The sequence below is a fragment of the Cylas formicarius genome, unplaced genomic scaffold (genome assembly GCF_029955315.1).
Source record: "Cylas formicarius isolate icCylForm1 unplaced genomic scaffold, icCylForm1.1 PGA_scaffold_1__22_contigs__length_36826433, whole genome shotgun sequence".
Lineage (NCBI taxonomy): Eukaryota > Metazoa > Arthropoda > Insecta > Coleoptera > Brentidae > Cylas > Cylas formicarius.
Window position 1 is genome coordinate 5,776,598 of NW_026844264.1, and position 27,574 is coordinate 5,804,171.

Genomic DNA, 27,574 nt, shown 5'->3' on the forward strand with positions numbered 1-27,574 from the left:
ATAATGAACTTGATGCCGTTTTGCCATTATTCCTGTTGGTTTCATCAAGGCTTCACTGAAACTGATTTTTCAAGGAAATATCCACAGGCTGCTATAATACTAGTTACAAAACTTCTGGATTCTTCCTGCGTTGCTTCAGTTAGTTTCAGTTATGATCTGAAGAAGCCAACAGCCTACGCAAGAGGAATCCAGATGTTTTGTAAATAGTTTCACTGAAACTGCTTTGAATTCTAGTTTGTACCTGCTTACTTGCTGTTTCAAGGGGAGCGGAGTTAAAGAGGGACCATGATCATAGTCTCAGACGTTTGTGTGAAGAGATTTTTATCGATTCACGAATTTTTCTTTGGTGGAAGCATGGGTTTCATGCAAAAAATTTATTTTGATCGAATGGACTGTTGAAAACGTTTGTGGTCTCAAATGCAATTTACACTTCGACGGATTTAAAATATTGAGAGATTTTTGAACAAGTACTAACTTTGGTTTTAGCATTAAATTTCTAAAAAACTTTTGATATATGGTCAGTGATGTTTTGAATGTAAGGAGAAACTGCAGCGGCAAGTGTCCTTTCAGGTTCATTTTCTTTAGGAGGTCATGGTGAAGTGTCTTTTGATATTGAACCCTGAATATATCGAATGTGGAAATTGTTTGACGAAAGATCAGATGTAAGATATTTTAATTCTGGCTCCAGTGATTCGTGTTGGCATGGTTTTACAGTTCTGTAGGCAAGAGATGACTTCCGGGCTGGATGGTGATGTGGTAATGCATTAAGGTATAGATGGATGTGCATAGGTTTTCTGTAAACTGAACGGCCCCATATTGGCTCTTAAATAGTAGCTTCTTTGTCAAAAGCTTCCATAAATATATTTGCGACGAGATTAAAATACGTCTATATACATAAAGTTGTGTATTTTTAAATAGGATCCTCTGTATAATTTTACGTTATTGTATCCGCTAGGGGCTTTCCGAACAACAACACTTTACCATTCGTTTTTTATTTTAGTTATTATAGTGCAATTTTTGTTTGAATTTATTATTTTAAAGACTTGGCTCCGACCGCAACAAAAAAAACGCCTCGTCTGTCTAATTGTCAATGTTGCAAAAAGTACTATCATTTAATTTTTTAATTAAATTATTCCAAATATTATGGCTGTCAAGGAAGACTTTGAAAATATTGAAAAATATGACATACTGTGTTGTTGTTTTGTGCAGTGTCGTGGAAATACGGATGAAGCATCTGAAATGAATTTGCAGATGTATAATGGAGAATACAGAATATTTTACTTTAATGTAACTTTTAAAAATATATAATGTGTAATAAATAGTAACGGGAAATTAGTGAAATCGATGTCTTGGCGACAATTAGAACAACTACTACAAATTTTTGTAGAAAAATTGCCTGCCTTCCAAAACCTGCGGTTAAAAAAATTGTAAATTTAAATCCTATAAATTTAAGCCAGTTCATGATTCGCATCCCGGGGATCAACAATTTTGTATATACGAATAGTGGAAAATATCGTACCAGAAATATTCCAAGAAGTCCCGTTACCTCAGCTAAACAGTACATTTTTTCAACAGGACATTGGATTGGGATACGCTGTCCTATAAGATGGCTACCCAGATCTTCCGACTTATCAGTACTTACCTTCAAAATCAAGTATACAAAAATCATCATGGAGGATCTGCGATAAGTCATGGGAATTAAAAAATTGCAAACTGTATTAACTAACTTAACTAAATACAATTTTGAAACTAATACAAGGGAGGAAAAAGGTAACACGGATAAACTTTATATGTTAAAATCATAATTTAGTATTAGATAGTAATTTATAATAATGAACTAATACTTATTAGTTGTTATAGTTATTAAATAAAATATTTAATAATAATAATTTATTTGCATATCATAGCCTACTATAAGAAGTCATATTAAAATATTATAATATTGAATACAGACCTGAATTAAAAACAAATGTCGTCGATGAAATACAATGACATAAAATTAAAAAAAAAAAAGAAAAAAACTAGTTACTCCATTGGATTCTAAGTAAAAAAATCTCTATAGACGTATTTATATTTTTTCGATAGATTAAATATTGACGGAAATTGCCACAAATTGCAAAAGTTTCAAAATCATCTTGTAGCTCAGCTGTTGATGATATCTTTCGTTTCACAAAAAAGTAACCACATGACCGCCAAACCGTAAAACTCTAGTTTTACTTATAACCCTCATAACCGAAATATCTCGCAATGACCACGAATTTCGGACACACTTTTTATTTCAAAATTAAATTTCTTTATTTCTTCTTTTTCTCATAAAGAGAAGATATAAGGTATGGCACATAAATAGACAACTTGCCCATTTTTTTTAATTTTACTTAAATGTATATATATATATATATATATATATATATATATATATATATATATATATATATATATATATATATATATATATATATATATATATATATATATATATATATATATATATATATATATATATATATATATATATATATATATATATATATATATATATATATATATATATATATATATATATATATATATATATATATATATATATATATATATATATATATATATATATATATATATATATATATATATATATATATATATACATATATATATATATATATATATATATATATATATATATATATATATATATATATATATATATATATATGAAAACACATTATACCAAATGTGAACCCTTAATTTGCAATACTTATTTCACAATAAATAATTACAGCTCAAAAATGCCTAAGAGCCGTTTCAAGCAAAATTTGCACCGTTAGTCTCGGTTTTAAAGCGTTTAATGTTCAATTTTTGTATTTATTATGGAAATTGTTCATTATAAATACTGTATCGTTGGATATAGGATTGTTTATCGTTAGTCTAAGGTTCTGAGGAAATAAACACAGTCCGACGTTCTGGCAAATTAAATATGACTATATTTTCACTTACTTACACAGCGCACAACAACAACTTCTTTTACACTTGGCATGGACAACAACAATTCGTCTATCCGTCTTTCGTTTTACAATTCGTCTATTCGTCTTTCGTCTTACAATTCCTCTACTCGTCTTTCGTCTTACGATTCGTCTACTCGTCTTTCGTATTATTAAAGAAAAAGGGTAAGCGGCACGGCTTTCCGCGTTACCCACGTCTTTTACGTCTTTTTAATTTGATCTTCTAATATACATAATGCCCGTGGTCAAGTGTCGTGACCTGCTTTTATACCTTTCATCGGTAAGCATCAAAAGTAAACCTGAACTCTCAGGAAACACCGCAAAGCGGCTTCCTTTTGTGATCGGCTCACTTCCGTTAAAAGAAATAATGTAAAAATTACCCTCTATAATTGCATGCGGAAATAATAAACAAAGAAATACCGCCCTAGCGAAAACTAAACTAAAGGATATATTTTATCTACATATATATATATTATTTTTGGGCTTTTGGAATTTTATTTGTGAGAATCACAAAGAAATAATTGCAGAAAAGTCAAGCATTTTAATATCAATATATACAAACTTCGCATAAAATAATAATAATAAAAAAGTAATATTTAAATAAATCTGGTGACGTGAAGTTAAATTTAATTTAACAACAAAGTTAAAAGTTGATCAATTTAAAAATTAAATGGTATCTTAAATTATATTTTTTATAAACCGTTAAATTTTAATTAGCGAACTTTTGAAATTAAATTCAATGGTAAATTGAATTTCTATATAGCCTGTCTCAATCTTCATGGTGGTTCCTTTCGACGACTTTAACGATGTTATTACCTATTGTAATTGGGCGACAAGGCAGGGGTGGGCCACTTATATTTTTTTCTTCCTGATATATTTCTTCAGTATTGACCATTTGTGGTACTGTTGAATAATCGTTTTCACTGTGTGTTTCAAAAAAGTTATTTTGCGAGAATATAAAAATGTGGTGTTGAAATCATTGGTCGCTCGATGCAAAACAGGTTGTGAAAAATATGTATGAAACTTTAATCAGTAGTGGACTTATTCAACAATAAGTTTTAAAAGAAATCTGTCTACTTACAAAAACTCCAATATCGTCGATAAGGGATATTATTAATAGTGGAGAAATAAAAAAAAAACATAGTGATTTTCAATCTCACGGTATAGACGATAATGATTAGGACCTAATAAGAAAAAAAATATATTGTCTTTATCAAAGCGAAGTTGTTCCTACCTTGGATAAACTGAAAAAGCAGCTCGAAGAAATTAAAACCAACATCAATAAAATCCGTGGCACCCTCCATAGAGTTTTAAAATGGGATTGCCCACTTGAAGATTTAATTACTGTCAAGAAACTAAAAGATATAGATGGTTCGATGAACACAACACTGTATCCAAAGGATGGGTTGATTCCATTCAAAACTGTCAGACCTGCAAATGAAGGAAAACACATCACCATAATACACACTGGATCAGAAGACGAATTTGTCCCAAACTGCTTGCTGTTGTCTGCGAAGAATATTAAGGATTCCACCTAGGATTATCATGTGGATACAAGTGCTCCACTTTTTGAAAATTGGTTTCAAAACAATCTTTTCAAAAATATTTTCGCTAACAGTGTTATTATTATTTTATCGTAAGCTATCACAGCTATCTGCTACCCAAAGCACCGGCCTCATCAAATTCAAAAACTGAAATCCAAGAATATTTGTTAGAAAATGATGTTTTTTTTCTTCTTCTTCTTCTTCCTACTTTAGTCTAGGCAAATTGCCTGTTCATTTTCGTCGTCTCTGCCTATCCCACTGCCAGGTTGTCACTCCATCGTTTTCGGGGGCGACCTAAGCTCCTGCGACCCAATGGTGATTTGTCGCGTGCAATTCTGACTATTCTTCTGTTGTCCATTCTACTAATATGCTCGTTCCATTCTTTCTTTCTACGCAATACCCACGCATTAACGTTTTCCACCCTGCATGTTCGTCTTATATTTTCGCTCCTCTCTCTGTCCAAGAGCGTTTTTCCAGTTATTCTACGAAGTATCCTCATTTCGGTTGTCTCTAGTAATTGTTTAGTTTTCGCTGTGTCTGGTCGGGTTTCTGCGGTGTATGTCATGGTTGGTCTTACTATTGCCTTGTAAATTCTCGATTTGGTTTCGATTTTAATGTTTTTATTTCGCCAAATTGTGTCGCTTAAGCATCCTGCTATTCTTGTTGCCCTTGTTGTTTGCCCTCTGACCTCTGCCTCCACATCACCATAACCCGAGATTTCTATGCCCAAATATTTAAATTTCATTACCTGCTGGATGATTTTGCCTTCAACTTCTAATTTGCATCTTAATGGTGTTTTTGATGTTGTCATGCATTTAGTTTTTTGGGCCGATATTATCATATTAAGTGATTTGGCAGTGCAGTTAAATCGATGTAATAGTCGTTGCAGATCGTCTTCACTTTCAGCCACCAGTACGGCGTCATCAGCGTAGCACAGAATATTGATTTCATGGTCGCCCATTCTGTATCCTCTCAGTAATCGTACATTTCTTATTATTTCGTCCATGATAATGTTGAAGAGAAGGGGACTCAGGGAGTTTCCCTGTCGGATACCTCGGCCCACTGCTATTGGTTCAGTCAGGATCCCATTTATTTTTGCTTCGATCTGGTTTGCTTCATATATATTTACTATCGTTTTGATGAGGTTGTGTGGAGTTTGTCTGTTGTAAAGGAGGTGTAAAACGTCTCTTGTTTTTTTTGTTATTTTGAATTCAGTTAAAAAAAGCGCAACTTCTGGAAGTCCTAAATCCATATGCAATTAAAAACAGTATGTATGTGATAATGTGGCTGAACAGGCGGTGCATGCTGGTCATATCACTGCATGTTTAACCCCATAGAGCATTTGTGAAACCAAGTAAAATCAAACAGAGAAAATGTTACTCCTATTTTACGTCCCAGCATAAATTTGATAAAAAAATTTAATTAGTATCATACTAATTGAGAGCTTTAAAAATTAAGTACAGCACATTATAAAAATTGAGAACTCTGACATTTCTATACAACACAACATAAATCCTATTATAATTGATCTCAATGACGACTCTAGTAGTGAATCAGAATTAGATTTATGCATTTAGAATAAAAATCTAATTATGTATAGATTTTCCTAGTCATAAATAATTCTTTTTTTATTATTAGCAAAACCTTTGAGAGTCCGTCCCTAATATTCTCTCTTTTAATACTATAATATTATTTCCCAGTGGTCCTTTCTCTCCGTCATGGTCTCGATAATATTGTGTGCTGTGAGCCCTACTTCACGACACCGAACCTGGGGCACTTCAAGAATGTGTGTTCTGCCGTGTATCTATCTCAGCAGTAAATGCCGATTCTGTTTGTGTATGCTCTATATGACCCATGCCCTGTATGGAACTGAGTTACGAAGTAATCGGTCCGTCTGTGTCCACACCTCAGCCAGGGCCTCAGCTGCGAAATGAGTTTCTTTGTCCACTAGACTGCCGTGGTAGTCTCGTTCTATTGAGACTGTCATTTCTGAATGGATCGCTCCCTCTCCCTATCCGAGGGGGTTCCCCGCTCGTACGCTCTCCTACGCTCCTCTATCATGAGGTCCAGCGGGACGGCACCCGCGACAATGCACGCAGCCTGTGCAGATACTATTCTGTAGGTGCAAGTCACCCGTAGAAGCATACGTCTCTGCATCGACTCTGCATCGAGGTCAGCATAATCCTGTGCTTCTCGACTATGTCAGATCAAATGGAGGTCCCGTACGCCACCACTGACGGAACCACTCCATTCAGTACTTCCCTCCTACGACTGTCAATCCCACTGATATTTGGCATTATTTTCGATAGGGCCGTCACCAGAGTTTCCGTCTTTTTAACCGTCTGCCGGACGTGGTCTGTAAACATCTGCCGATCGTCTAGCCATATCCCGAGATATTTCACGGATCTATCTAGGATATTATCTAGGATTATATTCACCGGTCCCAGTGCGAAGCTGACGGCCTCCCTCTCCTTCCTCGTCCGAGGTCCTCTGAGCAAGACTTCCTCGGTCTTGTGCGGTTGCGAGTCATCCATTTTGCTATTATTTCAACTCCAGAGGTCTATTAACGGAAGCCATTGAGGTGTGCCCGTCGTCAGCGTTCGCCACCAAAACGAGATCGTCTGTGTAGGCGATATTATAGCAATTTTCCGGCAGTTGCAATCTCAGCACTCCGTCGTATAGCACGTTCCAGAGCGTCGGGTCCAATACGGAGCCCTGTGGGACGCCCTGTGTGATCCTCATCTGACGGCGGCCGGTATTATTGACCCTTCATTGAGGTAGCTTTCGATTATCCGAATAAGGTCGGCACTGATGCCTTGCGTCCTTAGTCCCCTAGTGATTTCGCGCCAGGTAGCCGTGTTGAAAGCGTTATTAACGTCCATAGCGACAACCACTGCCCATTTTCTTTCGCAGTGATTTGCGATGCTCAGATTTGCCTTTTCTGAATCCATGTTGTGTGACCGTCAGTCTCTCCTTTTCTTCTAATTCCAATTCCAGTCTGTCTTTCACGATATATTCGCAAAATTTTCCCAGTGAGTCTAGCAAGCAAATAGGCCTGGAAGAGTAATGTTCGCCTTTTTGCATTAGCTCTGGAAAGTTTGTGTGCTAATAAGGTCGTTCATGAGGCACCGGATGGTTTATGGGGCAGTGCCTTCTTTACTGCTTGCAGAGTGATCCGATCGGAGTCGGGGGCTTTGCCCGACTTAAGCCTATGCACTGCTCCCAGCAGTTCTTTAGTGCTAATAAGATCCGCCGTGTAGCCCGGTTCGTCTCTGAGCCACCAGTCTAATTTTCTTGGGAAGAATTTACTCACGTGTCTATACTTCGCACAAAGACTTCAAGTGTTTCTTTTTTGATTTTTGTATGTCTGGCCTGTATTCCTTCCTTGTTCGCTTATAGGCGGACTTGGTGTCAACCCTGGCTGCTCTGGCTCTCGCTAGGCGTCTCCGATCCTTGTTGCTTCTGGTTCGCAGCTGTTCTGTGTGGGAGCCTGTGCAAACTCCTGCGAAGCAGAGTGTCCCTATAAATTTTTTTTTCTAATTAAGGTTATTTTCTTCGCGTCTTCTCAGTGTGACTTTGGGCTCGGTCTACCGATGCCGAAGCATATGTACCTGTGCAGGCTCAGGGACTCCTCGCTCAGAACATCCCAGCTCCTCGATGAGCACAGCGTAACATCAATATGAGAAGAACTGCAACCTGTGAGTAACGTGGGTCTCGAGTTGTTCCAGACCGCCAAGTCCAGGGCTGCCATCCACTCAGAGAGGTAATCACCCCTAGCGTCGGTGACATTTAATCCCCATAGTGGGGATTTAAAGTGTATATCCACGGCGATCAAGACATTTTTATTCTCCTTCCTTATGTCGTCTAGTTAATTTTTTAAACTTTGTAGCGTGATATTCGGGGAGAAACAGCAGTTTAGGCCACTAAGCTTCTTAAATCTGAGGATTCTGTACGCTTTTTTAGTCTTGTGAGTCTATATGACCAGGTTCTTGTTCTTGCAAAAGTCAGCACGATGAAAATTGAGACAGACTAGCCTCTACACCACAAACTTCAGTTTAACAAAAATTTTCAGTCTTTAATCGAACTACCAAACATCAAATCAAGCACAATTAAAAAGAACTTTCTCCGAAAAGAACTCCACGTTCGATTAACGAGTATTGATTACTTTAAGTGTTATTTGCATACGTGCGCCTAGATCGACATACAACGGTCTGACGTCACCCTCAATGGCAGCGCGTTTTAAGAGCAGGCAAAATTGTTCAAATTTCTAACCTTTATTTTTCAGGTAATTTAATTGTGATTGGAATTTTTCTGTTTTATTGGAACTTGCTTTTGATAACATCTTACGATTTTCATTGTTTTTAAATAATTTTGTTCGTTCCCTATTATCCGTGAAATTTGCCGCAGAATTCAAAAATGGATTTTAAAAAATGGCGTTCCGCTTAAAATGAACTTTGTATCAACATTTGCGTGCTAACATTTTTTTTTAAATCCAATTCCTGATTTTGAAATAAATATATTCGATATTGAGTCGCAAAAATCCCGATTAAAAGAAAACGCATAACAAACGGCAACGGTGCATCGGAGGGATCAACGATGACGTCGCAGATGCCACACCACACGTCCTTTTCGCTAACGCAGCGCCTGTAAAACGCGAACGCGATGCAACCAACTGCCAAATAAATTATCGGGGTCGCGGCAATCGTGCTTCGAGAGACGAGGCACGAATTATTGTAGAAAATCGTATCGATCGCGATTCGTTCCGACCTGAAACGCTTACTCACGCTTACGATAATAATAAACAAACGGAGGAAATACAAACCGTCGCGGTTTGCCGCACTTAAATAGACGTCGCGTCGCGGCGATGTTCATTGTCTCGCCGTAAAATTTATTTTCTTTTATTTCAGAGCCGCTTAATGGAAATTGGGCGAGGGCGATCGCCGTTTATCCACTTTTAGTAGACCTTCGATATTCCGGCTCGAAGGAAAAATTTCAACCCTTATCAAACACTTTGTTCCTTGAACATCTTAAATGCCGGTTCTCATAACTTCCATGGTTGAACATGTTTTATGGAAGAATCTATCGTTTGGGTCGTTTTGGTACATGGTGTAGCAAAAAACTCTGTTCTTACTTTAGAAAGCCTTAAAAATAAATTGAGGCTGAACTCTGATATGCATAACAGAGATACCAGAAATAAATTGAAATTTTTAATCCCGAAGCACAGAACTGCAGCATACAAAAAAAGCTTTATTTATAATATAATATATATATATATATATATATATATATATATATATATATATATATATATATATATATATATATATATATATATATATATATATATATATATATATATATATATATATATATATATATATATATATATATATATATATATATATATATATATATATATATATATATGTGACACTATATTCCGGGATATCATCTGTTCGCTTGTTGAACTCCGACTGGAATCCTGCAGACGTTTCGCCACTTGGCATCTTCAATGCTCGCGCTCCGAAAACACTTCGAACACTGTCAGTCAAACACCTAAGTAGTCGTGTACTCATTTTTGAAATAGAAAAATTGCCGAAAAAAATATAGTATTCGCTGATTATTGCAATACGAATAGAAATATTTTAAATTTTGTGCCGCATTTGACCTTTTAGTACTTTATCATTTTTTAAAAATCGCTTGAAATGGGATAATAACTTAAACTTTTACGGGGATGTTTCCAATCCATACTGTATATTTCTATTTTTTCTGTAAATGCAAATGAAAAACAGCGAAAGATTTATTATTACCATGTGTAAATCTAACTGGAGAAAGTATGACAGAACAGATGGTTGGTACAAAATAAAAAATAAAACGGAAGCGAACGATAGGTTTTTCTTAACATCGGTCATGCTTTTTATAGATGTTCCTTGACCACTTAAATTTACAAAAATTGCAATCTTTAATATATCATTGAAAAAAAAAGAAAACAAATCTCCATCCTTCATATAAATCACTTGAAAGTGAACAGATTGATTATGTTTTCTTTTTATATGTTGCTTTAGGCATAACTAAACTTGACATATGGGGTGCTTTTGCAGGTGGAACTTCAAAAGATAAACTTACGACAGTCGTTACCATAAGTTCACATTCTAAAACAGTTTCAGAATTTGTACTGCTTCAAAATGTTGACTTTAAACACTAACTTTTAAAGAGCAAATAGGAAGATAATGCAAAATAATATGTGCAAAATCAATAATTTGTTTGAACGATCTATATAAATCTTATACTTTGCCTTTGTGTTGTTTGTTGCCTGGACAGAAATGCAGTTTTTATTTAACATTTAGTTGTCACCCATTTATATTTAAAAGGAAAATTCGTTTTTAAAGTGTTCAAGAGTGTTTAGATCTTCATGAATGTTACATGAGAAATTATAATAGTCCAGCTTTTTACAAAACTTCTGGATTCCTCCTGCGTCGGTTTTCGCTTAGTTGAAATTGCTGAGGTTTCGCCAATCATCCTGTTGGCTTCTTCAGAGCTTGACTCAAACTGGCTCGTAAAATTACTCTGTTCCTTCCCCCCCCCCTCAAGCAATATATAAAAATAAAGTGCGAGCCAGTTTCAGTCAAGCTCTGAAGAAGCCAACAGGATGATTGGCGAAACTTTAGCAATTTGGACTAATCAAAAACCGACGCAGGAAGAATCCAGAAGTTTTGTAAAAAGCATTACAGTAGCCTGTGGAAGTTTCTTTGAAAAATTAATAAGAATCCAGCATTAGCCCCAAGAGAATATAGGTTGTTCTATCCTGCAAGCCGGGGTACCTAAGAGACATTCTTACCGATGACGCGATTTTCAATACGGCTGATGTGTTCAACGGGAAAAATACTCATTACTGGTGTATCTCAAGTGAAAATCGTGTAAAAGAAATTAAGAAACAGGATCGGAAAAGTGTTTATGTGTGGTGTGGCATTATACGTGATAGAATTATAGGAACCTGATTTTATGATTTTGTTCAGATTGGTGAGAGATATTTAAATTTGTTGGAGAACTCGTTTAATTGATAATCTAGTAGTGCCTGCTAGAAATGGTTTAAATCGACGTTTTCCATTTTGGATTGATCGATACAGGCGGAGCCCTGACTCGATACCATTGGACTTTTTTCGTCTTAAAATAGGTGTAATAGTGTTCGAGACTTAATAATGAGAATACGAAGAGGGGTAGAAAGACTTAATGCAACAGCAAATATTTTGTAGTTAGTAATAAGTTTTATTTACTTGCATTACTTGTTGATTTTATATTGAATTTAGGTAATTTGTGTTTAAAAAAAGCTTAGTTAGAATAGGATATTATATAGATTTAGTTAGATTTAAAATAAAGTACACGAGTTGTTGCAGAAAATTGGCCAGAACTTCTAAACTACCTATTTTTGTAATAAAAACTATTGAAATGACACCGAACTAAATTCCAAACCCAATAAAAGTACTCAAAATAGTGTGTTCCATTAAAAAAATTGTTTTTTCAATTACAAAAAACATTTTTTGAATCTTAAGCACTTCCATGGATCCATAATAAAAATTCCCACTTTTAGTTTTCAAGTGTAAAAATTCACATATTTCCAAAATAGAAAAGTTCATTTTTCTCAAAAACTACTAAAAGTTTCGTATGCTATGTAATGACAAAAAATACTCAAAATGAAGCAAATAATTAATTTTTTTAAAAAATATTCAAAGTATTTCATTTAAAAAAATAACGTTGGTTACTTCCAGGAACAATGGAACACCCCGTATACATAAAAATACTATAAATAAAATAAACATTTAGGGTCAAACAATTTTTATTTGATTTTTTTTCCTGTGTCATAGTTATTAAAGAGGCTAAATTAGTTTGTTACACTAGCGGTAACCGTGCGCTCGTTAAGACTCCACACTGTTTTCCAAGTGTGACAGATAGATGATAGATATTTTGTTGTGCGCATCACTCGAGAAAAATTACGTCCAAAAATCATTCATAAAATAAAGTCCATGACTTTCTAACTCTTACTAAAAAAAACATTCGGCAAAATAATTCATATTGTATATTTTTATAAATTATGATTTATATTTATAACATTATATGTACGAAGTGGCCCGTTTAAAACTGGCCTATACCTTAACTCGAAACCTACGGGGGTTACAAAAAAAATTAAATACAAAAGTTGTTTCTATTAAAAGGACCTTTTTTTCATAAAACACATTTACATTTTTTTAAATAGAACACCCTTCATTTTATTGCATTTTTTGGATAGTCCTTTGAAAGACAAATTCAACGAACGAACTTAATAGCGATCATCTTCACAATTCGGGTGATGTTTAAACCATCTTTGTTAGGTAGTGCTTTTCTTTAGGCAATGATTAAATGATAAATTTAAAATATTTTCTTAAAATTAGTAGTGGTGTCACGTTTCGCAAAATGATGTTTTTCTTAATTTTATTAATTGAGACACCCTCTATATTATTGGATTTTCGAATAGCCCCTTTAATAGCAATTCCAATTATATAACATAGTAAGGATTTGTAACTTACCTTAATTGCCAATTATTTTCCAATAATACATAAATTCTTTAACATTCATAATGTAAGAATCTTCTAAATAAAGTCCTAAATGGAAAAAAAACTTTATTCTTAATAAAACAATAGTAGTTCTCTGTAATAATATTCCCCAAAGAGAGCACCAAAATTTAATTTTGCAGTAAGATGGCGCTCCTTACCATCGAAATGCTGCGGTCGTTTTTAAAACGAAAATTTCAGACAATGGATTGGACAAAACCGCCAGCAACGAGTCTAGATTTGTCACCGATGGACTTTTTTTGTGGGGCACATTGAAAGATATGGTTTAAAAAGATAAACCGTCAACAGTTTTGGAAGTGCAGCAAACGATTTGCGTCTCCAAGCGATTGACATATTAAAAAACTAATTTAATTAATTTTACTTGTAAGTAATATGCATTAGTAGTTAGCGTCAATTTTTTGTAATCATTTCACGTAGAGGTTTAAACGTAGAAATAAGTAATTTGAGACATTTGGAATCATTGTGCAAAGCTCAATATTCTGTTTCTACTATAACTTCTTAACAATGCTCTGAAACCGTTGTGAACAAGTTGATAAGGACCTAATTCCCAGTTTCATATCTTAATAATTTAAATCTTATACCCAGTTTTTAATTTTATCTGCCAATTAAGCCAAAACGGTAAGTCAGAGACCCGCACTATGTTATATAATTGAAATTGCTATTGAAGTGGCTATTCGAAAATCCAAAAATATACAGGGTATCTAATTTAAAAAAATTGAGAAAAGTATCATTTTGCGAAACGAAGCGACACCGCGTATTTTAAGAAAATATTTTAAATTTGGTCATTGCCTAAAGAAAAGGATTATTTTCCTAAAAATAATTGATGGTAATAAATTTTAAAAGTCAATAAGCAGCGATAACCTGAATTCTGAAGATGCTATATATATCGTTGAATTTGTCTTTGAAATGACTATCCAAAAATGTATTTCTTTTTTATTTGTAACCCCTGCAGGTTTCAAGAAAAGGTATAGGCCCCTATTAAACGGGCTACCCTGTACACGTACATGTGCAAAAAAGACGTTCCAAAGACAAGCATTTCGGCGCACAGAATTGTCTGATAACGACTTTAACTTTACAAAAGTGACAACGTTGGAAATGCTATTGACAGCCCATCAATTACGCGTTTTCGAGTCTACTTTGGAAATAACGTCAACGGTCGCAAAACGGCTTTACGTTGGTCAATATGGCACCGCCGAACACTCGCACCGGCGTCTTGGTCCAGCTGACGATGACCTTGTCGCCGCTTAAGGGTGCGCCCCTCAAATAGCCGCAACGATAGCTCAGCTCGACCAGAAGAAACCCCAGAGATTTAACGGGACTCGGCAGTTTCCCGAAACGACGATATTTCGTCGCTTCCTGGTAAATTACACGCTTGTTGGGGAAGTGATTCCGCCTGAAATACGTTTCTTTCGTTCCCTGATGTGGGCGAACGGCGCTCCGAACCAAATTAAAACCGGCAACGTCGCCTTCGATACCGTCGTCCAGGCCTTTGTCGAAGTCCGTGTACTCTTGGCCTACCACGACGTCACCTCCGGATTTTATCGGGGCTCCGACCAACTGCAACGTAAAAATGGCGTTACTACCGTTTATATCTGGTGTTTAATCTGACATTCAAGTGCGCCACGTACTACATAATACAGGGTGTTCAAATAATGTGTCAGTGTGTATCATTACTCAAAAATATTGTGAGTCCTAAATATGTGGGAAACCAAAATTATATTTTTTTAAATGGACCACCCTGTATGTATGGCTTATAATAAATATACAGATTTATTGTCATTTTCGCCTTTCGTGAAGAGTATATAAGTAGGTCCAGAGTAGAATGCAAACCATACCCAGTTTAGCTGTGAAGCAATTATCAAGATGACTGGGCGAATGTCAGCAAGTTCGGGTCATCAACAACCAACGCAGGAGGAATCCAGCAGATCTAGACTACTTCACTAGCAACTTAAAAGTAGCTTTAGTCCTAATTAGTCGACTTTTCGTTGTTAGTGAATAAATATATCGCTGTTAATTTTTGTTACATAGTTCCGGTAACGTGTTATTAGTGCAGAGTGGAAACTATCGATTTCGTCTATATCGGATAAAACCTGCAGCTATAAAGATTAGTTTGGAACCGGCTTACTTTGTTTGTCCTACTACCTAATAATCATAAAATATTTTTGCTTCTTGTTACAAATTAATTGAAGTTGCCGCAGCCTGTAAGCAAAAGATAACCCGCGTCATAACAACAACACTTATAAACGGCATTGTTGGTTAATTTTCTACCCTAACAATGTACCATGTCTAAGATAAATGGCCTAAAAAGGTCTTTTTATTTTATTAAGTAAGTAATGAATATTTTTACGCCCAATATTATATTACAATCATAAAAAAATACATCACACCTTTAGTTGACACTTTACAGTTAATTTAATTTTTGCGTTAATTTATGAAAATACATATATAAAAAAACGTTCGGAATTTTTGTGCGAATACTTTGAAAATTGAATGGAAATATGTTAAGATCTCCTAATTCTATAGTAAGTGAACTAAACATTCCATATACTAGACTCTCTTGCCCTAAATTAGAATTGGGTTTTGGGAGCTCAAAAATAAAATTAATTTTAATTGTATTTTGCGTCTGTTTTTAAGTGTTTTGTTGCAAAATTCATTAGTAAAAATTACATGAGTAATTTTTCCTGTTTTTTTTATATATAATAATATATTTTATATATATAATTTTTTATATATAATATTGCATATATTGAACCATAATCTAATAAACTTCTAAGCTGAGAGTTTCGGGTCCCAGATATTCGATACTTCTTTGAAATTATCTGTCTATTAAATCTTAGTTCCTCATCGAAAATTGCGCAAGATCTCGCATTTAACTTTTCTTTCCTAGTATTTTTCCATTCCTTCGAGATAATTGCTATCTGATCATTTCCCTAATATATTTTTGCATCAATCGACAATTTAAAACCGTTGGCATAAAGTATATCAAGGGAAACAAGTAGAGATCTGGGCACATCATTAATTAGAATGTCAAAAAGTACGGGTCCGAGGTTTGGTCCCTGCGGAACTCCAGAATATGCTATAAAAATTTCCAAAGCGGCCCCTCTGCAAACTATTTTTTTTTTGGAAAATTCAGATCCTACACACGCAACCACGACAGCTTCTGCAGGAGACATCATGACTAACTCTATCACAGGTTTCGCAGTATATTTAACGAAATTAACATGAAATATTTACCGCAAACATTTGATTGATTTAGGGTTAGGGGTAATATGAAGGGTATATAAAACACATATCAGCATTACTCACAGTGCTTCGCAAATTTTTAATCATCCAACTTCAATCTCGATATAGATAATGCGCATGCCTGTAGTTAACGGGTAGAGAAAACAGAGACACTAGAGGTCTCTGGAAATGCACCTAATTTAATAAATAATAATTTTAGAAGTAAATAGTAAATTTATAAATTTGTGAAGGAAAATTCCCTTCAAGAATTGGAAAAATTATTCCAATTCCAATTATTTACATAAAAAATGTAGTAAAACTAATAGTTTACAGTCACCATAGTTTAGGTACGCATATTTGCAATGGTATCCGATAACCGGTTTTCTCTCTTGAAAAATATTATAAACTCTATAAGGTCCGGCGAGTATCCTGTTGAGGTCTTCTGTGACCTCAGCAGGGCATTTCATTGTGCAAATCAGGACTTAATGAAGGAAAATGTCTTGCAATGGTATAAGCAGTCCGCAACTGAAATTTGCTTGGTTCTTTTTAACTTATAGGAAACAATATGTTGGCCTAATGTATAAAACAGATGGTGTATGCACTGAAATAAAGTGAAATACATCATTGGCGTCCCGTATTAGCGCCAGTATTTTGCCTCTTTATTGATGGTTCAGAGAGTTTGGTTCGGACGACTTCGAAAACATATCGTTTAACTTGACGGATCGGTGCGATTCATTTCTGGAAGACAAATGCAAAGTGGTTTTGAGTGTGATAAACTCTTGGTTTAATGGTAATAACTTATATGTAACCAGCAGCCATGTAGCTTCAGATAAATAGTGAAGATTTGCTGTCAGTATATGATGTAAAGTTTCCTGGAATATTCATAAATAAAAACATGAATTTTAAGGCTCACTGCTCTTCTTTGGAATCGAGGTTGCTAAGCTACATCTATTTATGACATAACCAGAGAGATATTTTAACGGAACCACAAATATTAAGCGTCATAAGTCATAAGAGCAGTTATGTCCAAATCCTGTAAACCTATGTAAAACCTAATATTTTAACAGAACCACAAATATTATGTGTTTATTACGTTCACGTTGAGAGAGGCATTAGATATGTGTTTCAAAATAATTCAGGTTTTACTTTAAATATTAATTTTCACTCATGTGTCTAATTTAAATGTGTCTTTTTTTATACTTTTCGGATTCCTTCTCTTTTATTGTGGCGTCTGATCTTATGCCAACGTCGAAAAATAGGCATGTCTGGTCCTTAATTATAATGTCTAGTTTATTTGCCACCACAGTCCTGTCGGTTTGTACTTCCGTGTCCCACATTATTGTGACTTCCCCATTGGCTTCAACGTTTTTGGGTTTGTGTTTGTACCAAGCGTCCTCTACCTCTATACCGTAGTGTTTACAGATATTGTCATGTAGTGTTAAGCATACTTTATTGTGAAGTTCAAGATTTTCTTTCCTTGCTAGGACTTGGCAGCCTGTTTACCAAGTCTGCAAAATCTGCATCTTGCGTCTACTTTTTCTTTGAATATTTTGTTTCTGATATAGTTGATTGAAATGGCCTGGTATTGAGCATCGACCATTAAAGGTTCTGTTTCTCCCTTTAATATTCCTGTTGTCAGCTATCTGAATGTCTGCTTCTTGTCCATATCATCTTTATCAACTGCTCTGGCATACTGTACGTGCATTTCTTTGTTTTTACATCTTTGTTCTGTTTCCTCCTTAATTTTCCTCCTGCATCGTTGTCTGAGCCTTTTCGCTTTCTGGGCTGCCGTGGTTCCCTTCATTTCACTTATAGATGTGTTTCTATATTGTTTTGTTAGTTTTTGGCCTTTTTTCATAAGTGTATATTTTTCTTTCCTCTCCATTTGTTGTAATTTATTAACTCTACAAGCCTATCATCTTTTTTTCCCTTAAGTAGTTTGAGATCCCTATTGTCAAGTGGTAAGTATGCTCAGCCAGTTTTTGCTGTTTTTCCTCGTTCTACTGTTATTTTGGCGCACTTGTCCAAACCAAATTGCATCCGTATATCGTCACTAAATACTTAGACAGTCATAAAAAGGTCTTCTAGTTCTTTGTCATTCTTTGCATATAATTTTAGGTCGTCAATGTAAAAAAGATTGTTAAACGGCCGCTTTTTCTTGTCTGGAATCTATCCTCTATTGGTAGTGTTCAATTCATTTGATAGCGGGAAAAGCGCCATGCAGAAAATGGGAGGTGATAGTGAGCGTCCCTCATTATTATTATTATTATTATTATTATTATTATTATTTTCATAAGCACAAACATGTGTTTTTCGAATTTTGTGTAACAAATAGTTTCAGAATCGTCTTTTTTTCAAAACGATGCAAATGATCGGCTCATTGTTTTATCGTACATCCGGCGGAAACGGTTGGCAAAAGATTCGCGAAATACAACTTCCTACTCGCGAGAAAGTTGCACGGTTAATTGCAAAAGTTCCGAGCTCCGTTTTTAAAGAGGCCACCGACAAAGTTTGATGAGCAAACTTTCCCACAAAGCCTCTACGCTACACCATGGCGGGCCAAATATGCGGGATTAGAGAGAGTTCTTCCATTGCAAATTTGGTTTTGCGAAAACTCGGATTAAGCGGATCGCGCAGTGAGATCGTAGAAGTTGCCACCCTATGCCACGCGGGTATGTATAAGCCTCGCATCCATTTGCAAATAACTTGCGGTACTCAACAGCACTGATGTCGTCATTGGGACTGGACATCATAATGCCTTAATTAAAAAGTTCCCGGAATAACCACTGTGGCACAACCATTGTTCTGACTTCAGTTCTTTGTTTGTGTTAAGTTGGTACATGTGTTGTTGAGAATCCCTCGAAATCTTAGCGTCGTGGCTTTAGATTTGCAAAAGTTACCTAGCCAAGAATACATCTATCTCTGTAGGTGTTGGCGCTTTTTTACAATTTTATAAAAATGGATTTCAATTTGCAACAACGAACTTATATTAAATTTTGCATTAAAAACGGTTTTAAGGGTGCGCGAACATCGGAAATGTTGGAAAAGTGAATCGGTCACGATTCTATCGTTTATCAGTGGCACGAGCGGTTCAAAAGTCGCCGAAAGTAACAAAAATGTTGGTCGGTAATCGCAAATTAATCATCTGACAGATAGCGGAAGACTTGAACATTGCCTATGGATCCGCCCAAGACATTTTGGTTAATGACTTGGGTTTCTGTCACGTACCATAAAAGTTGGTACCAGAAGACCTCAATTTCATGCAAAAAAGATACCATGTAATATGTAATTTCAATTCAATCTACTGGAGAAATTTATAATTCAAGGGACATTTTGCATATTTGTATTTTGGATTAGCCTCGGGTGCTTATGACTTTGATAAATTATAAACCAACCAATGAACCACACAATACAAGTATAAAATAGAAATACCAGCTACAATTAATTAGCTACTATCGAAGGTCGTGGTCGAATTGCCGGCTTATCTACACTGTATTCTAAATTGTTTTAAAATTTATTGTGGCAAGTTCGTTTGCTAAGAAAAGTGTACGTGTACTTAGCCTTAGCAAGGCGACGGTTCTGATATATATTCGGCAAAAAAATAAACAAATAAAAACAAAAAGCGTACAAAAATATGTGTAAGAAAACTTATTCAGGCAATATCCGTTTTAGGGATGACAAGCTGCTTTCTGAATTCAGAATGGAAGATACACAGCAGTTAGATAGTCAGTGGCGAGGAGAAGGATTCCCAAAACAAAAATTATTCCCACTAAATATAATTGCTAAAGCTAAATACAATTCGAGAAAAGTTTTAGGACAATTTTGTTTCAGCCGGAGGTGATTTATATAATATCAAGTTATCTTTGCAATATTTTTTTCTAATAAAAATTTTGTAGAGCTATGAGCATTTTCAGCTAACATAAATTTTAAAGGAAAAATGAACTTCCATGTGCTTTTATACACCTCGTTTTTCACTTGTTCGTTCTTTCATTTTTTCCGCTGTTCTTCTTTCTAATTTTTAAAATGCGCCCTACTTTTCCATCCTATTTTGAAAGTCTTTGCAATGTACATGCCATTCTAACTAATATTTATTTGTTTCATATTGGTGAAGACTACGTTTCAATGACCTATTTTATAAAACCTGAGAACCTGTCCAATGTTCGCCAAATGTTTTCATTACCCTTATAAAATCATTAAAACCCTTAAATTGTAGTTCTATTTAAAACTTTTACTCCCCATTTATTTGCAACTAAGAGGTTGTCGTTGCCTTTAAACTATGAAGACATTTTATATAGTAATGCCATAAAACCTAAATATATTATATTATAAATTTCGCAACCTACAAACAAACAAAAAACGTTCCATTTTCGCTTCATATTTTTATATATCATCTGTTTGTCATTGTATTTTCCATTTGCTCTATAGTTGACATGATTAGCATTATTACGGAAATGTTTTGGGAAATGTTATGACTTCTTAATGTTTCCTACGGCTACGGCGTTTCATTTTAACAGGAACAATTAACCGAATCATTTTATATTTTACCTGCATATCATTTTTACCCGTATATTTTTGACGAAATATGTTTTCAAATTTTGGGAATATTTGCCTAAAATGAGATATTTTTTCTTTTTTATTAAGGGATTTATTCTATTCGAAAAAACTTAAAATTGACTGTCACATAAAAGGTTCTGTGTTTAAGGTTCCATTTTTAAAAATTATATTCAAATACTATTAAACTCCCTGGAGAATTTTATAAAACTTATCTAGGTGTCCTATAGCAATGTTGGTCTTCCAAATAAACCTAATGCGATTTTGGAACAGTTCATAGTTATAATTTTATAAGTTACCAAAAAGATGTTTATAAACACTTTCGTAACAGCATTAAAAAAAAACAACTAATTAAAATTAAAAACTTCTTTTTAATTTTTAATGTCAGTTATGCATTTTCAACTTCACTTTTCAAAAACCTCTGCAAAACTTTTAAGCAACATAACAACACCAAAAGTTTTGCAGATAAAGTAATGGAAATATTACGAAACTTAAAATGTATTGCTATTTACTATTTACAAATCTTCAGGATTCCTCCTGCGTCGGTCGATATTGAGTCGAACTTCCTGACGTCAATTGCCTTCTTGGCTTCTTCAGATCTTATCCAGGATTTCTAAGTAACAGTTTCAGTTAACCTTTGGCGAAACGTCAGCAAGTTTGATTTATAAAGAACAGACATATGAGGAATCCAGAAGATTTGTAAATAGTATAAGTTTCTTTGGAAAGGTATTGATAATTCTTGGGCGTCTTACAAAACTTATAACACCGATGGTTTCTTATAAGGCTATTAAAAAACTTATCGAAGCTAGAATTTCTTATAAATATCCGTCACCTGATAACAATACCTTAAGTATCGAAAAATGTTCAAACAGTTCAAAATTTTCAATTGCGAAAAAAATTTTTTTTCTTAATTATTGTGCTGCAGAAGTCTCGAAATTAAAATAATTAAATTATTTGCGCACATTACAAGCTCTAAGAAGTTGTCAAGCACGTGGCGTAAACTTGGAGTAAATGTTCAGCAAAATTTATGAGAATGAGGAATGTCTAGGTAAATTTTCTTGAAAGCAAAATTCAAATAAAAGACGAAGCTATCATTTCTACATCACGGACTCGCCTTTGAATATTATTGCGTCGTGTAGTTAAAAGCTCTTTTTACGTGTTTTCACATTTGGAGTGCGGTAACAATTGCATTATTGTCTGAATGACTAAATACCTCGCCGGAGAATCCATTGTATATTTCCTTATTTACTATCGCATTCCACGAGCCGTCGATGGACGACCACGATTGACATACGTGGTACCACTTGTTTTCCGCAAACTGATATGCGATCTTGAACACGGGAACCTGCAGAATTTCCAGATTTATGTCTTTGCCGTGCGGCGATATCCAGATGCGTATTAAACGTTCCTCCTCGTGTCCTATTGGAAATAAATAAGAATTTTACAATTAAAAATGAGTAATGTCACATCCAATGCGTATTACCAGCTGCCTATTGTTTCGCACATGTTACATAAGGCACCGCTTTTGTTATAAATATACAGGGTCATCCGAATTATAAAAGAGAAACTTTAACAGCGTATTCAGCAGATGAAAATAAGTAAAAAAAATAGTTCGTTTTTTTTTTAAATCTCTACTATATTTTGCTTTCAAACCTAGTAGGTATTGGTGAAACTTAAAAACAAATTTATAGCATAAAGTTGTTTTTGTTTCATCAGTAGCCACTGTGAGACAGTTTTAACTAATTTAAATAATAAAAAGTGGTACGTCAATTAGTTTATAATTAGCCAGAATATTTATTAACAAAATTGCAATAAACCATTATCGTACCACCTTTTTAAGTATTTCATTGAATCAAAACGGTCTTACGGGCGCCACTGGTTTAACGAAAACAATTTTATCTATGCTATAAATTTGTTTGAAGGTTGAAAGGAAAATCTACATCGCTGGATTTTTGGGGATACTTATGGGAATATTACTCAAAGAATCCTGTCTTAATTGCTTTAAGTGCTATTAAAATGACCGCTGATGAATTAGCTAATGTTTAAAGTAATTTGTCATTGAACAATACTCTTTTAGCTGACTCTAATTCTATTTCTTGACCATTACTATTAGCAGCTAGAATATCAGAAATTAATGACATATATAGAGAGGTCGATTTAGAAGACCTTTCGAGTTGTTCGACAAAGTTGTCCGACAACTAGTTTCCAGCACATGGCTTTCTACAACTCAAGTTGTGGGTTCGATGGTTCACACAAAAATGTCTGAAATGGCTAACTACAAAAAATGAACAAGAGTCGGAAGTCATAAAAACGCAGCTAAATGTGCAAATTAACAGAGCAAGAAACAAGCCATGAGAAATTAATAGCTGTATAGCAGAAAGAAAATGCGTATGGAAATTCATATCAAGCAAAGTCGGTCAGTGCTGAACATTCAAGTGATTAAACCCGAACAATGGTTAAAACACTACAAAGATCTACTTCAGGAAGCTAGATAAGAATAGATAACTGTCTCCAAGACACTTAATGTACAAGAAGAGGAAGTTGAGATACCTGATACCGGATCCGGTAAGAAAAGCTGCTATGAACCTTGAAATAGATAATCCCGAAATATGGAACTCGGAAGCTTTTTAGTTTAACAGTTATAATTGATAAATGCGTGAATGGACGGTAATCACTATAAGGGCATCTCGAGTGCAAGCACAATGAACAGACCATATTGCAGAGTTTTTGAGCTATCTCAAAAACAATGTGGTTTCAGAGCAGGAAAGTCATACTTTTTACATCAACATCAAGCGCAAATGCAAGAAAGTCATGTACAAACCAGAACCAGTTGTGTGTGGAAATTGGCGGAAATTTGGAAAAGCATACGACACTTGTTACCAAAACTACGGACAGCAAAATTAATGAACTACATAGGGAACCAAAGTCAAGAATTAGGGTCCCACACTTTTTGAAATATACATAGCGATGGCGTTAAAAGCTGGAAAAGAAAGGTCCAGGGTATTGGAATAGAAATTAAAGCTAGATGTTTATTTAATCTTCAGTTCGCCATAGACCAAGTCACAATAGGCGGTGATAAAGATGATTTAATAATTCCAAAGCTAATAGAGAATGGGGCTTGACAGTCAACTTAGCCAAGAAAAAATGAGGGAAGGACACTTTCAACTGAACAATCCCCAAAATATCCTTCTTTGTCCGGAATATGAATATCTGGGCATTAGATTCGACACCGCCAGAACAGTCAAGGAACTAATGGGACCTCTGAATGGAATACCCAGGAACAAAGAAATTATCAAGAAACGGAAATTTAATATCTACGAGGAAATTGTTAAAAGCACCATTGTGTATGGTTCAGAAAACTGGAGAATTTCCAATAAACACAAGGAAGGAGTTGAGTCAGTTAAAACGGATGCAATTAAGAGATCTGTGCACATTTCACTAAGGGAAAGAGTAAGAAACGATATCATAAAACATGATGGATGGGAATAGAAATTAAATACGTTGCGTGACGACAAAATAATTAAGCTATATTGATTTTTATGAAATAATAAAATCATTTCCCACAAATCAGATTTTAGTTACCTGCATTTATTTATCATTAATCCGCCGTAATAGGTACTTTATGAAAAATAAATTACGTATGTGGTTTGGTTTGGTTTGGAAAGAAATCAACCAAAGTAGCCCCTGAATAAATAAATTTGATAGAACCGATCGAAGGTGTTCCGCCGTATTAAGGAACATTTGTGCCCAAGAAGAAAATTAAAACTCTTCGGTACATACTTGACAAGGTTCATCGAAAATCGAAAGATAAAAATCCATAAATAATATCGTTTAATCATGAACACATGTGTAATGATTTCAACACAGAACAATGAACATTCAACCATTGTTATATATCTTCTGGCTTTTGTTGTAATACTAATTTCTAAACTGGTGAAAATAAAAGAAAAGAATGCTGTAAAAACGGAATTTTATCTTGGTTTTAACATTATGTTTGTTAAGAACGTTTGATACGTGGTCAGTGATATTTTGAATGCGAGGTAAGGAGGTTTGAACGGAGGTGGGATTGCTTCCAGACTTATTTTTTTTTTGGAAGGTTGTGGTGAAGTATACTTTTACAGCTCTGTAACCAAATAGTTGCTTACCGATGACTTTTGGACCAGCTGTGACAATGCGTTAAGGTTTGAAGATCTAAGAATCGAAGATTATGATTAATGTTTAAATCAATGGTAAAACGTATGTTAGGGTGTATAGAGTTTAAATGGTCAAGAAAATCTCAAAGGGCTTCTTGACCACGAGGCTAAATAACAAAAGCATCATCAACGGTAGAGTCTCCATGGTTTTGGTTTTGGATGGAAAGTGTCAAACCCTTCCATAAATATGTTTGCGATGACTGGTGATAATGGAGAACCCATAGCTGTTCCTGACATTTGTTAATAAATTTGACCGTCGCAACAAAAATATGTTCCAAGTAAGCATTTTTCAAATAAGATGAGAAGGTGTGGTTCCAGAATCTCGGAATTTACTATATCTGAATTTATGTTGAGGCTTTCAGGAATAGGAACTTTAGTAAGACAGAGAAGAATAAGAAGATGTAGAAGCTAGATATTTTGCTGTGTTGTAGAATCAATGTGGAAGTAAAATCCTTAAAGAATTTTAATACCTGTTGGAAGATCTAAGCGATTAATTTCCTATTTAATAGGCACCTCGCAGACGCGGTAATTTATTCTTTTGCAACGTGCCGTAAACAGTAGTATTAACATTGGCATTAAAAACTTTCTTGAAAAAAATGTTAAGCGTAGCTTTGCCCACAGATGCGTGAAACGCCACGTACTATTTCGCAACCGCTGATTGATCTAGTTTCAGCGTGACAGCGTGCCTATATAAGTACGTAATGTCACAACATATTGTCCCGCATTAACGTTGAATAAATTAACAAGAAAATTACAGAATTGCGCTCAACTATTCGGAAAACGTCGCGAGGCCTGATTTAAATTAACGATAAATTTGATTTTTGCTATTAATCTGGCACGATAAAGAGTGCAACGGCGAAAATATTTATTTTAATTTCCTTCCAGTTTTACGATACGCGTGTGTAGCAGAAAACGCTAATTCGTGGGGTATGAAATTTCCGACTTTTAATGGGAATTGTAATAACGGAAATAATTGTTCCGACGTAAGAAAAGCAGTTTGTCAATAAATCGCAATCACACGCGGTATTTATCATAATATGGAAAAAAGTGGTCAGGCCTTTGTACGAACTCGTTTATTAAGCACTTGCTTCACTCGTGCCAAATAAACTCGTGACTCATTTACCGTCAGATAATTTAAATTTTTAAATTATATACAAAAGTAAAACGCCCTGGCTGCTTTTCAAATTGTTGTTTTTTGAATTATTATCAGAACTTTTAAGAGATACATTTACTATAAAAACTTGAAATTTATTTAGGGCTTATTGCGAAAAATGAAAACTCTCTCATAATGAAGTAATATACAACAAGTGTGGTAAACAGTATTTGAGTCACAAGCCACGAGTGCCTAATAAAGTGATGACCTAAAGAGTTTACCAAACTTTGTTAAACTTTGGTAATACCACGACGACTCACTGTAAAATATTCTGTCACAACAATCGCATACTTAGCCACCGTCGATGATTTTTAAGTGACAACATAAATGTGCATTTTCCAAAAACCAGAGTAAAATTATCATGTCATTAAGGACTGAGATAATGCTGTGATACAAAAACAAACATAATACATAAAAAAGAAAGTAAAAGGAGAAAATACCTAACAGATTTCAGTAAACAGTTTGTAAACCAAATTATCCTCCTTAGTTTTTGCAATGGCTGTTTTGAAGAAATGACAAAAATCAACATTTTGATTCACTAACTGGTAAAAAAATCATGAAAATCGGATTAAAAATTAAAAAGTTATAAACCATAGTTCAGTATGGTGGACTTCTTTGAATTTAAAAATCATTATAAATAAAATAAAAATAAGGAACTGTAGTTAGGAGATAGTTCAGCGGGTGAGATGGCCATTTTCAATATCTCAAAAGATGTTAATAGGTTTCCTTACATTTTTGTGCAATTCTGTGTACTTCATCTTAACAATATTGCTTGATGAAGGTCAAAAATATTTAACACTTATAATAAATTGCTTTCTTAAGAGAAAATTCAAACAGAAACATGAATTTTAAAATTTGCTGTAGAGGTTTTTATCTCAGCCGGTGTTACCAAAAACAACTCATTAATTTTGAGTTTTAATTCGAATAATACAAATTGAAAAAGACAAGACTGGAAGAACCATCAATTGGGAATATTACTTAATGCCCATCAGCATTAAGCAACTAGAGGGTCATGCTCAAATAAAATTATTTTAAAATTTAAATTAAAAATAAAATGAAGTGCGATATGCCAATACAATCTTTGACAAATTATATATATATATATATATATATATATATATATATATATATATATATATATATATATATATATATATATATATATATATATATATATATATATATATATATATATATATATATATATATATATATATATATATATATATATATATATATATATATATATATATATATACATATATATATATATATTATCACGTATTGATTCACGGATAACTCCGAC

General features: G+C 34.3%; 2 protein-coding genes across 18 annotated transcripts in view; one reads left to right on the forward strand and one right to left on the reverse strand.

The window, feature by feature from the left end:
* The window catches only part of LOC132697310 (coiled-coil domain-containing protein AGAP005037), a 402,124-nt gene that overhangs the window by 292,233 nt on the left and 82,317 nt on the right, over positions 1–27,574 (forward strand). The gene's annotated exons all lie outside the window — the stretch shown is intronic.
* The window catches only part of LOC132696512 (neuronal pentraxin-2-like), a 29,051-nt gene continuing 13,846 nt past the window's right edge, over positions 12,370–27,574 (reverse strand). For all 3 annotated transcript variants that reach the window (XM_060661375.1, XM_060661377.1, XM_060661376.1), the window contains exons 4-5: positions 22,136–22,341; positions 12,370–14,706 (exon numbers count right to left, since the gene is read on the reverse strand). In XM_060661375.1, coding sequence (XP_060517358.1) covers positions 14,299–14,706; positions 22,136–22,341 — 614 coding nt within the window. In that variant the 3' untranslated portion in view covers positions 12,370–14,298. The remainder of the gene's footprint in view (positions 14,707–22,135; positions 22,342–27,574) is intronic.